This window comes from Lactuca serriola, chromosome 2, assembly GCF_051521515.1.
Source record: "Lactuca serriola cultivar US96UC23 chromosome 2, Lser_US96UC23_V15, whole genome shotgun sequence".
NCBI classification, from domain to species: Eukaryota; Viridiplantae; Streptophyta; class Magnoliopsida; order Asterales; family Asteraceae; genus Lactuca; species Lactuca serriola.
In genome coordinates, this window is record NC_136409.1 from 187,787,749 (window position 1) to 187,806,011 (window position 18,263).

Consider the following 18,263-nt stretch of genomic DNA (forward strand, 5'->3'; position numbering starts at 1 on the left):
TTTCATTGAAAACTGAAAATAAAAATTCAACTTTATTTTCTAATATCATTTTCTTGAAAAGTAAAAACCGTTTTTCATAACCAAACACACCCTAAGCTTAGTTTAATCTATTATCATATTATGTGGTTTGGTTAATTTGAAAGGCGTCTAACTCCTTGGTGTTTAACAAAAATATATGTTCTCCCTTAAAGACAAGGGATAATATTCAGTTAGTTACTTATAACTGGATTAAGCATATATCCAGTTCAAAAAAAAAAAAAAAAAAAAAAGTTTTCTTAAGATGATTGAAAGATATTATATGGCTGTAATTGGTGGAGAAGAAAAGTCGTTAAAAATGTCCAATGCCTAACCAGTTGGAAATTAAAAGTGAGAATATATTTCCCACAAGAGGAAACCAAAAACAGATAATGAAGTGAAAGAAACCAAAGGTTAAAAAGTAATATGATACACATTAAAAATAAAAAATAAAGGAGTACAATCATATGACGAATTCATGGAGATATATAGAGGGAGAAAAAAAAAACAAGAAAAGGAAATGAAAAATAAAAGAAAAATGAAAGCTTTTTTCTCGACAACAACAAAATGGGAGAAATTCAAGGACACCCCGTACCAAATATATAGATATAGATATTAGATACGCTGCATATACACATATTCTTGGCATTCAAATGATACCAACAGCAACAGTAACAGCAGCAGTGTGATTGCCAATTAATTCCGTTGTTCCCATATCCATGATTGTGTTGTTTGTGAAGTCTAACAAGTAAGAATAATGAATAATGGTATTTTTTCTAGCCAGGGGCAGTGGTGGACATGGATCTGTTTGCAGCAACTTCTTCGAGGCGTTTCCATACGGCTTCACGTTTGGAAATGGTTTCCTCCTTTCGGGATTCATCTTGTTGGAATTTCGACAGGCACTCCTCAAACAGCTGAGGGTCCGAATCAGAGAAGATTTTGCGCACATTTAAAGTCAGGCTCCGCACTGCTTGATTCCAGTGGCTTTTCGTGTTTCTTTCCAACGCCGGGAATATGATCGGGAGGATTACTTTCCGGTTCTGTTTTATTAGGTTCTCAATATGGTCATTGTTCCACAGAAACAATGCTCTTTCAGCCACCTACAACAACAAACATTCACAAATTCTTAATTTTTCAATAATCAATATCATTCTACACTCTAATAGAGTATATATTTAAGCCAAGGATGATTAATTAAAATTTAAAATACAAACAACAAGGTAAAGACTATCTTTTACACTCTTCATTTCCCTAACCTAAATTCTTACATATTCATTTCTTCTTCCTTGGGTCCCATCCCATGAATGTGGATCTTGAAATTAAATGAGAGCTTCATCTACTACCATATTCTCAGCATTTTACCCCACATGCTTCCTTTCTTGACTTAATACCCCAAAACATTCATCTCTCCACATATCTCACCTCACCAGTGTTATCATAATAATTAGATTCTCATTTACACAAGGGTTTTTTATGGTATTTCCTCTTCCTTAACTTCCAAGGTGCATTAACCCTGGCCAACATTTAAACGTAACTAGATTGACTTTGCCACCATGAGAAGTATAATATTTCCTTTAGATTCAAAAGAGTAAATCAAGGATTTATGATGCAAAGGTCATGATGATTGATGATGAATTCCTTTCCAAACTACAAAGTCCTTGACAATGTCTGATTCTTTAAGTAGAAAGTCGTGGTTAATTGAATTGATTATTGCCTTTAAAAGATTCACTTTTGGAATTGAGCTAACAATCATGTTCTTCAAGTGATCCTATGACAGATCTCCCATTATACTTCCTCTTAAGCATCAGCTCAAACAGCTTGGCTCATGGTTTTTCTTTTCCTCTGACTATGCTTCTTGTTACTGCTTCAAGCTGCCTCTAATACCAATTTGTCACTCACAGGGTTTCCGATTTCCCCAAATACCTATGAATCCTTAGTCCTTCAACCTACCCCTCCCCTCCCTGCTTATAGTTTTCCTTCCAACAACCTAACTCATAGTTTAAGGTCAAATTACATCAACAGCTCCCTTGAATTTCCTATAAACTATTTATATGATGAAAATATCTAGAGTACTAGCTACAACTTACAAGTGAGAGTTTCCTCTATAGAACATGAACATGAGCACGAACAGGGAATGGGAATGGGAATGGGAATGGGAGAGAGGATTCCAAGTAAGGTGCATTGGTATGAATAGGTAGCTATAAGTGAAACAGCAATAATAAAGATTAAAGAATGAAGCAATAAAACTGATTAATTACCTGAAAGTGTGAACTGCTCAAACAGTGAGAAATCTGGCGAAACAGAGGCACCATACATCTTTGAAACTCAGGCGGCTGAGTGGCTTCTAGAACCTCCTCAAGCTCGCTCAAGAACATCACCTCCTTTGAACTGTTTGTAATTGGCCAATACTTCAATAAACCTCTAATAACAGTATCAGCAAGTTTGCAGTCTTTTTCAACGAATTGAGTGATGCAGTAAGATAATTGTTGATGGTACATCGGTATGCATTTGGGCTTGTGGAGGGGTATTAATGCCCTAACAAGAAAGAGCTTGTGCTCTTCCTTCAATGGCAAAGCAAAACCATTGATAATACTTCCTAGAATTTCTAGAAGCTCTGCAATTCCATTATGTTTTTCAGTTTCAAAAATGAACCGAAAGAATATGTTGTTGATTGCTTTCCTGATAAATGGACGATGCACCATGAACTTTCCATACATACGATGAAGTACAAATTTTAAGTACTCGCGTTCTCTTGGATCCTCAGAGTCAAACAAGTCAAGCCACCTCAATATAAAAGTATGGTCAATATACCTTTTAGCCAGCTTTGCATCTGTCTCTGGTGATGCTACAAACCTTAGAAGGAACTCATACACTAGCTGCAAATGAGGCCATGCTGGATCCATGGAGGGTTCTTCTTCTTCCCCATCAAAAGTTTCTAATATTTTGTTATCACGAGGTTGTGGTGTGAGTCTTCTAAATATGTTTATAGACACCATCTTCACTATTTCTTGCATCACATTTTCTGAAAATTTCCCATTTGCAGAAGAAACATAATCAACAAGTTCAACCAAAGTCTGTCTTTTGACCTCCTTTTCTTTCAAAGTCTTTGTGGGGTCGGTGAAGTCAAACACAACACAGCACAGATTCAACTTTTTGATGAACAAGTTTTGTTTCTCAGAGTTTGGAACATCTTTGAAGCTAGGTAAAGCTTCGTATGCATTGGAAACTGCTGGATTCCCATTCAACTTTGAATTTGGAGCATTATCAAGCTTATTAGACCCTTGTGTTAGGCCAGTATTTGAAGCAGATTGAAGATTTTGCCCATGACCAGATGTAGGATTTGAACTACCAGATCGACTATTTGCTACATCACTGTTGCCCCTTGAACTGGTTGATGCATTCGAAGATGAATTAGAGTTCCCTCCATCTCGATTTTCGGTTGACTTATGTGTCTTCCGTGGGATCCTATTGAGTATCTGTTTGATCATCACTTAAATGACAAACTGCAATGTTTTGCCTTGCCCAACACCAAAAACCGCTAAGAGATTGCTTAATGCTTCTTATACATAAATAAAAAAAAGTGGTGTGATATCGCCTATGGAGAGCATCAAAGAACCACAAGCTCTTGAAACCAATTATAAGTCGGCTTCATGACGACATCAGCATCAAAAAACACAGAAGATGGATTCTAAATATGACCTAGCCGAAGCTTGAAAACAGACTTCTCCTGCGAGCAAACAAATCCAGCTATTAGGTGGGGAAAAATAGATCCAATAATGCAGAAACCCTTGAAATCAAAGCTATCATACAATTCATTGACCAAATTATTCAGAGTTTTTAGAAGAAAGTTCAAATTCTGAACCCTATTTGAAACAAAATTGCAAGGGGGAAAGCGACATATTTCTTATTCCTTGTCACAATTATTCAGAGCCCAGACATTGAGATCAAAATACAACAAGATCTGGGCATGATCTACAATACCGGCATAGCATTCTTCTTCAAAGATCGCCTAAAATCAACAGGAACAGATAAAGCGAAAAAACAACCAAGGAAATCAAATTGTGCAAGTCAAAAAGAAGAAATAGGGAGGTTGATAATATGATACTTACGTGAGGTTTGTTCTGGACAACAGATAACGGAGAATATCATCAAGAAAAAAGTCAAAAGAAGATAACTCGAAGGATCAGTGACGGAATTCTGAAAACGATCTGAATTGAGGAGAGAGGGATGAGAGAGAAAGAGAAAATGAGTTGCTGGTTCTTGTCTAATGTGTTTGGTTCGGTAAGAAATTACAAGGATTTTTTTATTTTTTTTTGTTAATTGCTGTCAAATGCTCTTTTCTCTCTCCCCCTCTCCCTCTTATCAATTTTCTCGTCATGCATTTCTTGTAATATTTTAATTATATTGATGTAGAATGGGATTAAGATAAAAATTATAAAAATATAATGATTTATTTTTGTTGAAATACAAATATATAGAATGGATTATAATAATTCATGCAATTATCTTGCTTATATGAAAACTCACTTCATTCATACATGTCAACCAACATAATGAAATATAATAATTCATTCAGTTATATTGTTTATTCTATTATCTGATTTTATTCTTTTATATTTCATTTTATATAACCAAATAGACTAGGTGGTGTTTGGTAGTAGGATGACAACAAAATCATGTGTACTATTACCAAAAAAAAAAAAAAAAAAAAAAAAAAAAAAAAAAAAAAAAAAACCAAACGAGAGAAGAAATTAAGGAGGGGGTTGCTAGTATTAATTGTTTGGTTTCTATTGTAAAGAAACGTACTTTGTTATATGAAGCTATATGAAGGCAAAAATGAAGTGGGATGCATAGGGGATGGAAATTTCAAGTATTTTCATGTGATGTGAATTATTGGAGTAAAATTGATAAGATGAAAGACATTTTAATAAGTGTATGTAACTTTGAATGGTGTGTATGTAAAACACCCAAATTTGATCAAAAATGAATTTTACTTGCATTTTTGTTTGAAGTGTAGGGATGATATGACACCTAAACTTTTATAAAGCATGTGGTCTTGAATGTAATTGATAAATATAGAACCTGTGTATTTTTTTATGCATAAATATGAAGAACCCATATATTTGTGGCGTAAATGACTGTACATCATCATAATTGGGGTAATGGGACATTTAAGGATGAAAAATTAGGAGATATATGTGAATGGAAGTTAGGCTCCCAAACAATATGATAATTCCATAATGATGATTATTATAACAATTATAACAAGTAAAGTTGAACATTTTTATAAGTAGGTGTGATAAAGTATGATGTCTAATTAGACAAAGTGACTATCGTGAGGATTGAAGGTGAAATTCTTGATTAGATGTATTTATGGTGTGACACAACTTTAAAGTAACATAAAATGATGTATGAAAGATGTTTATGTGATAAGATATAATTTAATAATGATCAATTACTTGAATACATATTTTGGCAAAGTACATTAATATAATAAGAAATTCTAAATGTGAGGATTCATGGCTTGTGGTATGTCTGGAATGTTCTTGATGTTGATGAGAACATGTTATATGAATAGTATGAGTATACTAGAAGTATTTTCAAATGGCAGATCTGAGTTACATACAGATATACTGTAACATCTTGTTTCCGATCATTTCTAGGTTGTGGACCGGAAGTCAATTGTGTAAGGCTTTGGGCCTTGAGGAGGCAAATTGTAGTCCTTTTGGAAGGGGTAATGTTAGTTAATAGGTTTTACCCTTGAATTGTGTTTTAGGTCGAAGGCCAAGAGACCTAGGGCGGCCCGGATAGACTGAAGGCCTGAGAGGCATACCAATCAGGCTGAAGGCCCGGTGTGGCGTTCCAGTCATGCTGAAGGTTCTGTGAGCGGTCCAGATAGTCTGTAGTTCGGCACGACGTTCCAATTGGGCTAAAGGCTTTGTATGCATGTTGTTGTTTGTTATGTGTATGTGGTGGTACTTTGGGGGAACTCACTAAGCTTCATGCTTACAATTTCAGTTTATTGTTTCAGGTACTTCTAAGAACCATGTCAAGGCGAAGACGTGACCGTACACTTCCTTGGTTTTATGACTGATTGGATCTTAGGAGCCTCTAATTTTAAATAATGTTTTGAAAACAATGGTTTTGTAGACACTTCTTTTAGTAAATGGGTTGTTTTAAAAGTTTAAAATTTATGTAATTTTGTGACGTTACAAGTTGGTATCAGAGCCTTGGTTTGAATGAATTGGAGGAACATATGTGGGAATCCAGTCTCAAACTAAGGAACTGCAAAGGTTTTTAAAATGATTTTTTTTTAAATTGTTTTCAAATAATCAAGAAAGGATGTGATGTGTACGATTAGTCGGGGCCAATAAGTAGACCCCAAGTTATCACACTGTTATTTGGTATTATGTTATGGTAGAACAACATGATAGTAATAGGCTAGGGATCTTTATTAATTGCACGATAGAATTGCCTAATAGCCTAGGATTCTTTCTAATATGAAATTGACACCATTATTGTAGTTGCATAGTGTATGCATCATAGTTGTACATAACAAAGATTTTATAGCCTGAGAAATGGTTTAGTCTTATTTCCTGTTCTTTTCTGATAAAGGGCTTAGGGTAGAATTAGGTATTCGATTGTCTATATGATTCAACGTTATGTATGATTAACATGCACGAGTGGCTGTTGGGTTGGTGGAAGTTTCATGAGTGAATACAGGTCATAGCAGGTCAGCATGAGAAATTATTATCCACTCTTGAGAAAGTGAGGACAAGATCAATGTGTATCCTAGATGCTTGAGCTTAGAGGTTGGGAATTTCGTATGAGTATTTGCTTAGGATTTGATGTTAGGTTAGATGCCTTTGAATGCTTGTTGTTTGAGCTTTTAGAGTTGCATGCTAGTATGGAATTCATATGATTGGGTAGAATAGCCTGAATAGGTGGTATGTTGGTTAGACTTTCTAATGCCTGAATGTTGCTTGCTTTGTGCTTTGTGGACCTCTTAGTGATGTGAGTTAACTATTAAGTGAATATGGTAAGTCACATGTTGCAAAGGTTAAATAATCTCAGAGTGATGGATTTAACTCTGCTTCGCAACTCTCGTTTGAGTCTAACCGTTGTAGGGTTAAGTCTGTTACTGGAAAGATTATTTAAGCTTTGTTTCATGTGATTGTATTCATGAAGTGGTTAGCTGACATTAATAGGGGTTCTTCAGCAACTAATGGCAGGGGGTGGGGAATCCTAGGGGATCCTAGAAAGTATTTGAGTGCGGTTGCTATGATTTTGAGCATGTATTGGGAGTATTTGTAACGCCTGTGTTTCCGGGCTTGCCGTTTTTAGCAATGTGATAGTCTAGGTTAACCTTTGTAACCCATTTTGAAATAATAAGAATGTATTATTTGAGTATTATGTGTTTTGTGCTTAATTGCTTAATTATGTGGTCTGATTAATTAAGAATAAATATAAGCGTCAAAATTTAAGTGTAAAATAAACTTAATATATTTGGTTAATGTTGTAGTAGTTGAAACGAGGTTTCCGAATATATATAGAACGCCCAAATCTGACTTCGTATGAGGAAGTTATGATTTATCGAAGTTTCGACTTAGCAGTGTGCAGCCTGAAATACTCGAATTGAGATCGGGCGGTTTTTAGCCGAAGCAATCTAAATGAGAATCGAAGATCTCATTGTTGGTATCGAAACGATAAAAAGTTAGGCGAGAACGGACGTCAAACGAAGAAGTTATGAATTTATAACGAAAGTTTCTGTCCCGGCCTATTAAAAATAATTAATAAAAATAAAGTCAAAATTAGCCGACGGAGTCTAAACGAAAGTTGTAGAGCATAGTCTCACCTTTCTGTGGATATAAAGAACGTCGAAAACGGAGTTCGTATGAAGAAGTTATGAATTTCCGAAGTTTATTAATCATTTTGTATTTAAATTTAATTATAAATTCGGAGGTATTATCCGAAGACGAGTCACCAGTCCGATCCGACGTACGCCCCGCGTACTCCGATAGTGTCGACACTTCGGATGACGCATGCAGTGACGATTTCGGAGGCTAGTACGCCCCGCGTACGCCTGTAAGCCCCGCGTACTCCGAGGCTCCAGCCTCCTATAAATAGGAACCGAAGGCAACCGACCCAATTGCCAATTTCTTCTCTTCTCTCTCCCTTTTTGCATCGTTTTGCGTGCCAGAAATACCCCGAAGCCCCGGTATTATTCTCTAGCCCCGAGGCAAGTCCCGAGATCCCGAAGATCCCGAGAAGTGCGGTTCCCGAGTCGAAGCTCTGCCCGCAAGAAGTTTGATTTTTGAGGAGATCTTCCAGATCTGCTGTGGATTACTACTTCTGCAAGTCGTAGTGCTGTCCGATCATCTTCTGATCAAGTGAGTGTATACTACCTTTCATAAACACGATAATAATACAAGTGCGGTTTGAGTGTATTAAGTAAATTGTGGTTTATATGTGCGAGGGTATAGTTACTTTCTTCTAACGAGTAACTATGAAGTATTTTATATGATATACTTGTTATGTGTATATTTTGTGATTGTATGCGTGAATGGATATTCACTTTATTCTATCTCATAGATCTGAATTGTTTTCTATGGAATACGTGTTATGTGGTATGCCTCATCTGTTATGTGGAGTATATATTGAATGAAAATGATATACAGGTTTAAACTATGTATGAGAATATATATTCTTATCTACTAATATGTTGGGTAGAACATGGGTAGATAGTTGGTGTGTAATAAACAGATGAGAGGCCTCGATGTTGTTGTTGTTGATCTAGTTATTCAGCGGAGTATGGATAACGACCACGGACTCCTTCTAGACAGTCCAGTGGAACGCTAGCAGGTTCATAACCTGTAGGTGTTGTGAACGATGTGTTCACCGGTGTACTCTATCCCCCTCATGGTTGCCTTTAGGATATCTATTGTTGAGGAAACCCCTTCGCAGTGATGTCCGTCCCGATGAAAATCCTAGATTAGGTCCCTTGAGATAGATGTTGTTTTAGGGACGTAAAGTGAGGATAACGGGAATGGGTAATCGGGATAGTGATTGGTTGGTGAAATTAAATATAACTTATTTATTGTGGGTTGAAAACCCTATATGCTCACCAGGCTCCCAAGCCTGACCCACTCAGTTTTATTTGTATTACAGGAAGTGGCACAAGGGCGTAAGATGGATGGATCATCTTGTTGTTTTGTCTACAAGTCTGTATATGTATATATTTGTTGAATGACTTGTAATGTTTATCGTTTATGCTTTATGGTCTGTATCGGAACATGACACCCCGAGTTTTGATTATATAATGAAATGCATCTCTTGATGAAATGCTTTGATAAATATTATTTTATCATGTTTTGTTTTGGGAACAAATTCCGCAACTCTTTCAAATCAAAAGGATTTACTCTGAAATTATTTAAAAGCATAAATGAAAATCGGTCTTTTCTGGCCGAGATTTTGGGGATTTCACAGTATTATTATGAGTAGGTGGCTTAGAGGATCTGTGATGATTCGTGAGGAAAGTATGGATAGGTGTGGAAGGTAGTATTAGGCCCGTACTACTGAAATCATAGGATCCATACTCGAATCGAGGAAAATTTTAGGGATTCTAAGGGTCGTTCGGGGAAGATACATGGTTTGATACCACGATTCGTGGCGTTGGTTCCATAACTTTTGTTCTTTTGGTTATGGTTGTTCAGGCATGAGGATGGATTTGGTAATTGTTTTGGGCCTCAGTGGCGATGTCAGTTTGGCTTGATGGTGCAGACCTAGGTGAGTTTGTTGGTTTTGAGGTCTCGAAGGCCTTGCTCAAGGTCGTGCATTTGAGTCGTGGGACTCATGGAGGAAACAATTGTTATGATTGGTTTGAGGATGGCAGTTGGAAAGCTGAGTGGTTGATAGATGGACTGGAATGTTTTTATCTATGGCGAGGATTATATCATGACATTTTTCCGAGAAGGAGTGAGCAGGTTTGTGACGTTCAGAGTTGGGATGTAAACCCAACTTGGGGGCTAGTGGCTGCAGTGTTTGGCGGTAGCATGACATCGTGGGAATGCACAGGAGGATTGATGTGGTATGGATGTGTAATGATGCAATCAAGGGTCTGTTTTCTTTTGATATAGGCAGGTCATGTACCAGATTGACGGTTGGGATTGTAGGCAAAGAGTGGATGTTTGAATAGTAAGTTGGTGTTTTGCTTATGCATTTGCATGAAATCCTTAATGTTAAGGTGGTTAGGATTGGAAAATTTCTGAGGTTTTCAGAATCTCTTAAGGTTGCTTGATCCTTATCTGGAAGATCGTCTTGTGTGTGTTAAACCATCCAAAAGTCAGGGATGGTTTGTACTTGGTTGAGCCGGTTTGAGATATGGTTGGTGGCAATGCTAGTGGGTGATAGTTCAAACCCTAAGTGGGGGAGAATTAAGTATTCTGCTTGGAGGATCATCGATCTGTTCGAGTTTGTGGTGTTGGAAGAATGGTTCATAGGGATCTACGGTGCGGGTATGTGGGATTTTAGTATAAGATTTGGTCAAGTCAGGGGTGTAGAGTAAGTGGCTCGTATGTATGTGTTCAAGAGATATACAAGTTGTCTCGTAGCAGGAAGTAGTTGGTCAATGATCCGTAGTCATTGGTTCCTTTTTGGGATGCTAATGAATAGATGAGAAGGCGCTCGGATCAATCAGGTTGAGTATCGGTTATTGAGGAACTTGTTAGCTCGTTGTATGGATTGCTATTTACAGTCTAGATGGGGCAGTTGTCGATCAAAAAATCGGTTTCAGAGATGGGTATGTCCAGCTCCACGTAGGTTTTGGCTCGCTGGATTAGGTGTCAATGTGTTCTTGATCATTGGCCATTTCATACATCATCAAAGCAAAGATTTTTCAGAAGTTTTGGGTGTGTATTGTGGTAAGTTCATCAGATATTGTCATGAGGGGTATGTGGACTGGTCAACATAGCAATGGAGCACTCGGTTCAAATTATATGCATAGTTCCTTTTTTGGGTTATAATTTTTAAATTAGAACAAGAGTACGATCGTTTGTCCCATTGTTGGGTCGTGTTCGGCCATGTTTTCATCGGATTTTTACGTTAGTGGCAGCTTGTTCTGTGAAAGGAATTGTGCATGGTAAAAGAGTATGGCATTGTTGCGCTCAGTTAGCATTGAGAGGGACGTTGTTTGGGTTCTTGCAAGGAAATGGGTTGATGGTTGAGTATCTTTAGACACGGTATTCATTTGTTTGAGGCTCTTATGTCTCAAATCACTTTGGCATGGTTAGATGCATGACATGGTTCTTGGGAATCAGGAGACTCAGTAACCAACTGGTTTGGATAAAATGAGCAGTTAAGGTTTGTTGGGAGTATCAGTCGTGTATCAGAAAGTTTCTTGCAAAGTGTTTGCATTATAAATTTTGTTGGTTGGTGAGCTATTATTAGGGGTTTGGTTACCAAGGGTGGGTATCAGTTGTGAATGACTCAAGTGATTTTCCATGTGGGGTTACACCTAAGCTGATAAGGGTTGGATGTAATGTGAAAATTATTGGATTGATCATCTCTGCTCATAAGAACAGTGGTTGGTAATGGCCTGTCAGGGAGTCAAGGGTTTATTTAAGGTTTTTGGTATGTCTTATGGATTTGGAATTGGTTGAATTCACAATCAGAATGTTTTGAGTATCTTTTCAACATGTTTTTGTGGTGTCCCCAGTAAAGGACTAGGGGAAGGTTCGACGAATGGATCATCATCAATCTTAGGGTAAGGTTTCTGAGAACATACTAATGGGTTCCCAATTTTGGGAAGTATAGTGACGAGGATGGTTTGTGATTATAGTATTGAGAGTCCCCGGTTTGTGTGGTTTTCTTTGCAAGTTGGGTCATGCAGTTAGGGAGAGAAAGAAAAGTGTTGCGTTGGGCATTTTCAAGTTATTGGAGTGCTTGTTGGCGGTTGGGGTTTCCGAGTGGTCTATCAAATTTTATTTATAATAGGCCTTGATTCCAAAATGGTTAAAGGTAGTTTATAGAACATGTTGGTGTTGTTTTAGAAATTGTAACCGAGACAGAATTTCGAGGACAAAATCTAATTTAAGTGGGGGAGGATTGTAACATCATGTTTCCTGTCATTTCCAGGTCGTGGGCCGGAAGTCAATTATGTAAGTCTTTGGGCCTTGAGGAGGAAAATCTTAGTCCTTGTGGAAGGGGTAATGTTAGTTAAGAGATTTTACCCTTGAATTGTGTTTTGGGCCGAAGGGTAGAAAAGGAAAAATCATAGGCTTGGTTCTTGCATGAAATATGGATTTTTTTCGAGAATTTTTTAGTCAAATACAGTTAGATGATATTTTAGAGATCTTCAATACCTTTATGTGGATATAAAGAACATCGAAAACGGAGTTGGAACGAAGAAGTTACGACCGTTTGAAGTTAGGCGATTTCTAGGTCAGTCGCGTACGCAGGGCGTACGGGGAGTACATAGGGCATACTAGGGCATCCCCAGTACGTTGGCATACTCAACATGTATGTTGGTCGTACTAAGACATCCCTAGTACGTTGGGCGTAAATTGAGTACGCAGGGCGCATGCGATCAGTGCTCAAACCCTATTTTTGTGATTTGAGTCCTATTTAAGCTCCTTAACTCCCCTAAACCCATTCCATTCTCATACTCCACCTCTCCAACACCCTTTCTTGAAACCCTAACCCTATATTGATCCTTGTGAGCAAAAAAAGGTGTTTTTAAGTGCTTTGAAGTGTGCTTGGTGCACCTTGGAGAAGAAGGAATTCATTGAAGAAGTGTTAGTTGCATTGGAGCTTGTAGATCCAGACTTTGTTCACTTTGATCTTTCTTTTAGAGGTGACGGTTAAAGTTGAGATTCGGATTCGGGACCTCATCAGCTATTGTTCAGATTGAGAGGTGAGTTTTCCTCAATGTCCTTGCAGGTCGAAGGCACCAAGGCCGGCCCATTGGATTAGATATCAAGTTATGTGATAGTATGTTATTGTCATGTAGTGATCTGTTAGATTGATATCCTGGTATATAAGATGATGTTATGCTTAGTGATCTGTAGATTTGTCTTATTGGTTGTTGACTGGTTGTATATGTTTATCTGTTATGTATATGTCGACATGTCATGTGTGGTTGGGTTGAGTTGGACCGGTGTAGACCGAAGGCCAAGTGACATAGGGCGGCCCGGATAGACTGAAGGCCTAAGAGGCATACCGGTCAGACAAAAGGCCCAGAGAACGGTCTAGATCGGCTAAAGGCCTGGTGAGGCGTTCCAGTCGTGTTGAAGGTTCTGTGAGCGGTCTAGATAGTGTGTAGTCGGGCATGGCGTTCCAGTCGGGTTGAAAGGCATTATATGCATGTTGTTGTTTGTTATGTCTATGTGGTGGTACTTTGGGGGAACTCACTATCTTTGTGCTTACAGTTTCAGTTTATTGTTTCAAGTACTTCTGAGAAACCGTGGCAAGGCAAAGGCGTGACAATACATATCCTTGGTTTTATGACTGATTAAATTTTAGGAGACTGATTTTAAATAATGTTTTGAAAACAATGGTTTTGTAGACACTTTTTTCGTATATGGGTTGTTTTGAAAAGTTTAAAATGTGTGTGATTTTGTGACGTTACATATATATTAAACTTGAAGATTTTAGGGGAAAAGTTAAATAGCCAAATGTAGGCAATATGATATAACATTTTCATATCCATGTAAATAGTGATCATGTCATGTTGTGTGTAAAATATGTGAAATAGGAGGTTTGGTTTATGGTACATAAGAAGGTTGATGAAAATGGGAGAAAATTAAAGTATGTTGTTTTTTTTATATATTATGCATAATATGAGAAGAACCATTGAGGATGTCCTGGATGTTGATGGAGTGTGATATAGGGAAATACTTATATACTTCTCAAATAAATGTTAAGATCTTGGGAGATGTCAATTATATATATATATATATATATATATATATATATATATATATATATATGTGTGTGTGTGTGTGTGTGTGTGTGTGTGTGTTAGAATAAAAGTGATCAAGTATATATATATATATATATATATATATATATATATATATATATATATTATAATGTATACATTATGAAAGTATACAAGTAGTCAATACATGGATTCATTGGAAAAGTGATATTTTGCTTTTGTACATGAGAGATTTTGAAGGTCTAAATGTTCTTAAATGTTGTTTATAATATGAATGAAAGTGGTAGTTCAATTTAGACTTAAAGGTGAAAAAGATGTCCAAAACAAGCAGATACATACTCGTTTGTGCCAATATGTGTTACATTCAAGTACCAGCAGACCAGACTAATGTTTAGCATATAATTCAGTTCGCCTTGAGTAAGAATTGTGCTTTGGACAACTCAGTTCATGCTAAAATGTTGATAAGTGATTTTCACCTAAGTTTGACCAATAATTAAAAACATAATACGATTATTTTTTGTTATTTCACTTCCAGAACAGATGAGAGATTCTATAGGATGTTTTTATGTAACTAAGCCAGATGATGGTGTTTCTAACATATTTTTAGCAAGATTCAAGTGTTATGATGTTGAATTAGAGGTATACACACTTACCTTTCTATGACATTGTGTTGAATGTGAGATTAAGGTTTTAAATTTAGTTGTGTTTATGTATGGTTCTTACTGCATGATTGATATATGATTGAATTAAAATTAAAAGTGTTATAAACAGTAAAACATACACGACTTGTACGAGTTCCCCAAAATATCACATATCTTTGCAAATAACCAAAATATTAATTAAAATGTATTAAAATATTGCCTAAAATGTGTATAAGTATGGCAACATCAGTAACCACGAAGCTTAGTGAGTTCCCCAAAATACCACATACAACATGTATACCAATATAACAAGACGTGGTTGTGTCGAGTCCATATCAACCCCAAGTCCATAATAACTCTATGTAACAACTTGTAGTTGTGTTGGGTCCGTATTAACCTCCGGGTCCATATCAACCCCGAGTCCATAATGACTCTATATAACAGCTTGAAGTTGTGTCGGGTCCGTATCAACCCCCGAGTCCGTTTCACCGAACATACATAAGCATACATGCATATAAGCATGGGTCACGAAGACAACAAGCACATACAGGCATATCAGGAAGTGTCACAAAGACAACCATCATCCTACAAACATAATCCAATGGGACAGCGTTGTTGCCTTCAACCCATGATTACAATGAAGAGACTCACCTCAGTCTGATGTCAATAAATCTTACACTCGATGTAACACCCAGAATCTGAAAGACCAAGAAAGGAAAGAAAAGCCCTTAGTCAAAGGAGTCAACTCGTCGAGTTCAAGGAAGATCTCGACGAGTCGGAGCGGGCTCCGTGTGGAAAAGTAAGTGACCAACTTGACGAGTCGTCGAGTGGACTCGGCGAGTCTGGTCTGGGTTGGGAAACCCTAATTTCAGGACTTGGTACCCTATTTAAGCGTCTTATTCTCTTCCCTAGGGTTCATTTATAGCCTCTCTCATCCAGAACCCAAAACCCTAGCCACCCAACTCCATTGTTGAGCTAGTTCTTGCCTTGAGAGTGAATTGAAGCTTGGAGAAGGAAGAAGGACCTTGGTGGTGCAAGAAGAAGCTTTAGATCCAGAGTTGGGGTAGCATTCAGACCATTTAGAGGTAAAAAGCTTATACCTTGACTATTAATCATCTAGACCCCCTTTCTAGCATAGATTTGGTCACATTTGGACCATTTCCAAGGTCAATCCGAGTATTAAGTCGTTGAGGATGGATTGGACACATATCTGGACACTCTTGAGCTTTAGAAGCTCAAAGTTGTTGGCTTTATCCAGCTAGGATCCCATTTCATGACCTAGACCTTCTTTCTAGCTTGGATTAAGTGTTTTGGCTTCATAACACCTTACATGCACATAAAGTTAGCAACTTTACGTGCAATGCTAGCATAAGGAGTCCAGATCTATGAGTTAGAGGTGTTGGGATGGACTGAAATCAACAGAGTAGAGATGTCACAAGGAGGACTCGGCGAGACAGTTCATGGACTCGGCGAGTCGGGTCGCAAACTTAAATCCTTATGTTTATAATTCAGATCAGTGAGTGGGGTTAAGGAGGATTCAGTCAGTCAGGACCCATAATGGTGATGAGATCATAGCACTTGACGAGTTCAATGAGGTACTCGGTGAGTCCAAGACAATCTTCTTAGTTATGAAGATGAGCTCGACGAGTTGTTCATACAACTCGGCGAGTCAAAGCCTAGACATTCATGCTATGATGATAAACTTGACGAGTTTAAGGATGAACTCGGCGAGTCGGTTGAGGATGGTCCCGAAGTGTTAGTTGAAGGAGAACCTGTCGAGTTATTTCCAGACTTGACGAGTGGAGTCGGGGTTGTTTTGAGATAGATGAGCATGGACTCGACGAGTTGGTAGAACAACTCGGTGAGTCGGGTCAACTGGAAGGTTGACTTTGACCAGAGTTGACTTAGTTGACCTCGGGTGGATAGTTTAGGCTAAGTGTTATTATTGGTATTGGTAGCTCAAGAAGCTAGAGGAGCAACATTTCAGAGAGTTGTCGGTTAGCAGCCAGAGGGTTATCGGCCGAGTTCAGCAATTCAGGTGAGTTTTCCTTCCTGTAGGAACGGGTCTACGACCATAATGTCGGCCCGATTAGATAGCAGTAGTTCCAGACTTTGGTCTGATGTAGTAGTTCAATATGCTTGATGTCTTTGTGATTCAGGCATGTTTATGTGTTAGTTAGTCCGGACCTCGGTCCGATGCAGTATGCAATATATTTGCTTATGTTATATGCTATGATCATGTTATGCTATGTTCAGTTAGTCCAGACTTCGGTCAGATGCAGTGGGCAAGGCCTAGTTAGTCCGGATTTCAGTCTGATGCAGGGGCAAGGCCCCAGTTAGTCTGGACTTCGGTCTGATGCAGTGGGCAAGGCCCAGTTAGTTCGGATTTCAGTCCGATGCAAGGGGCAAGGCACCAGTTAGTCCGAACTTCGATCCGATGCAGTGGGCAAGGCCCAGTTAGTTCGGATTTCGATCTGATGCAGGGGCAAGGCCCCAATTAGTCCGGACTTCGGTCCGATGCAGTGGGCAAGGCCCAATATGTGCTTTATATGTTATTGTATGGTATGTGGTAGTTTGGGGGAACTCACTAAGCTTCGTGCTTACAGTTTTCAGTTTTGGTTTCAGGTACTTTCGGTAGCGGAAGGAAGAGCTCGGGATGATCGTATGGCACACACCATAGTTAGTCAGCCTGGGATGTTTTACTCTGATGATAAGAATATGTTTTGAATTAACACTCTAATTTTATGCTATGATTCATGTTATGGATTGACAATCGTGGTTTAAGTAATGTTTTCAAACGAAATTTTTTAGTCATGATTTTTGGGTCGTTACACTCGAGCTGCTACTACCACAACTTCTCACACTGAACATATCCAAGATCAATCCTAATCAATAATTAGGGTAATAACCCATAATCAAAGATCCAATCATATTCTATCATCCTGAGGAGTAAAAGACCATTTTACCCTTCCCATACTTGACCCAACAATTCATGGCCCAGAAACCTAAATGACCCCAAGCCCAAAATGGCCCATAAAGACATTCGGGTGAGTACACACCACATACCACCCGAGTATGCCCGGCATACTGCTCTGTTGCCCAACATCAACTTTAAGCTATTAATACTTAAAGACCAAATCATCAAAATCCCTGATCTAACTCTAAGGGACATCTTAAGTCATAAAGTTCATGACTTTATGACTTTGCATGGCTTAATGGAGTCCAAACAAAAGTCCTAGGTTCATAACTTCACCAAAATGCCATTAACACATGCATGGAAGATATATACCCATCAAGATTCGATTTTTATAACTTAATGACCTCACAAATGACTAGAAATGGGGCTCAAAGGCCCTATAGTAACTTCTACTCACAAGATCCAACCATGGGACCAAAACAAGTCCATAACATAATCTAAAACTAGATATGCATAAAAGATCCATAAGACTGAAGCTTTATAACTACTAAAGAAAGATCAAGGTGAACAAGGTCTGGATCTACAAGCTCCAAGACAACAAACACTTATCCAATGAGCTCCTTCTTCTCCAAGTTGCACCAAGAACACTCCAAACCACTCACAAGCTCAAGAATCTCACAAATAGGGTTAGGGTTTCGAGGGAATTGCTTTAGAGGGTGGAGGCTAAAGGTAAGAAGGGTTTCCAAAAGTTTAA

General features: G+C 38.0%; 1 protein-coding gene across 2 annotated transcripts; it reads right to left on the reverse strand.

Annotated features, from left to right (window-relative positions):
* Positions 1–427: 427 nt before the first annotated feature.
* Positions 428–4,319, reverse strand: LOC145087784 (serine/threonine protein phosphatase 2A 59 kDa regulatory subunit B' eta isoform-like). 2 transcript variants are annotated; one of them, XM_079025849.1, is made up of 4 exons: positions 4,125–4,319; positions 3,997–4,024; positions 2,274–3,742; positions 428–1,115 (listed from the first exon to the last, which is right to left on the reverse strand). In XM_079025849.1, the coding sequence occupies exons 3-4, from the start codon at positions 3,501–3,503 to the stop codon at positions 792–794; spliced, it is 1,554 nt and encodes a 517-aa protein (XP_078881975.1). In that variant the 5' UTR covers positions 3,504–3,742; positions 3,997–4,024; positions 4,125–4,319; the 3' UTR covers positions 428–791. The 2 variants fall into 2 exon arrangements, with proteins under 2 accessions (XP_078881975.1, XP_078881974.1); XM_079025848.1 differs by lacking the exon at positions 3,997–4,024.
* Positions 4,320–18,263: the final 13,944 nt, after the last annotated feature.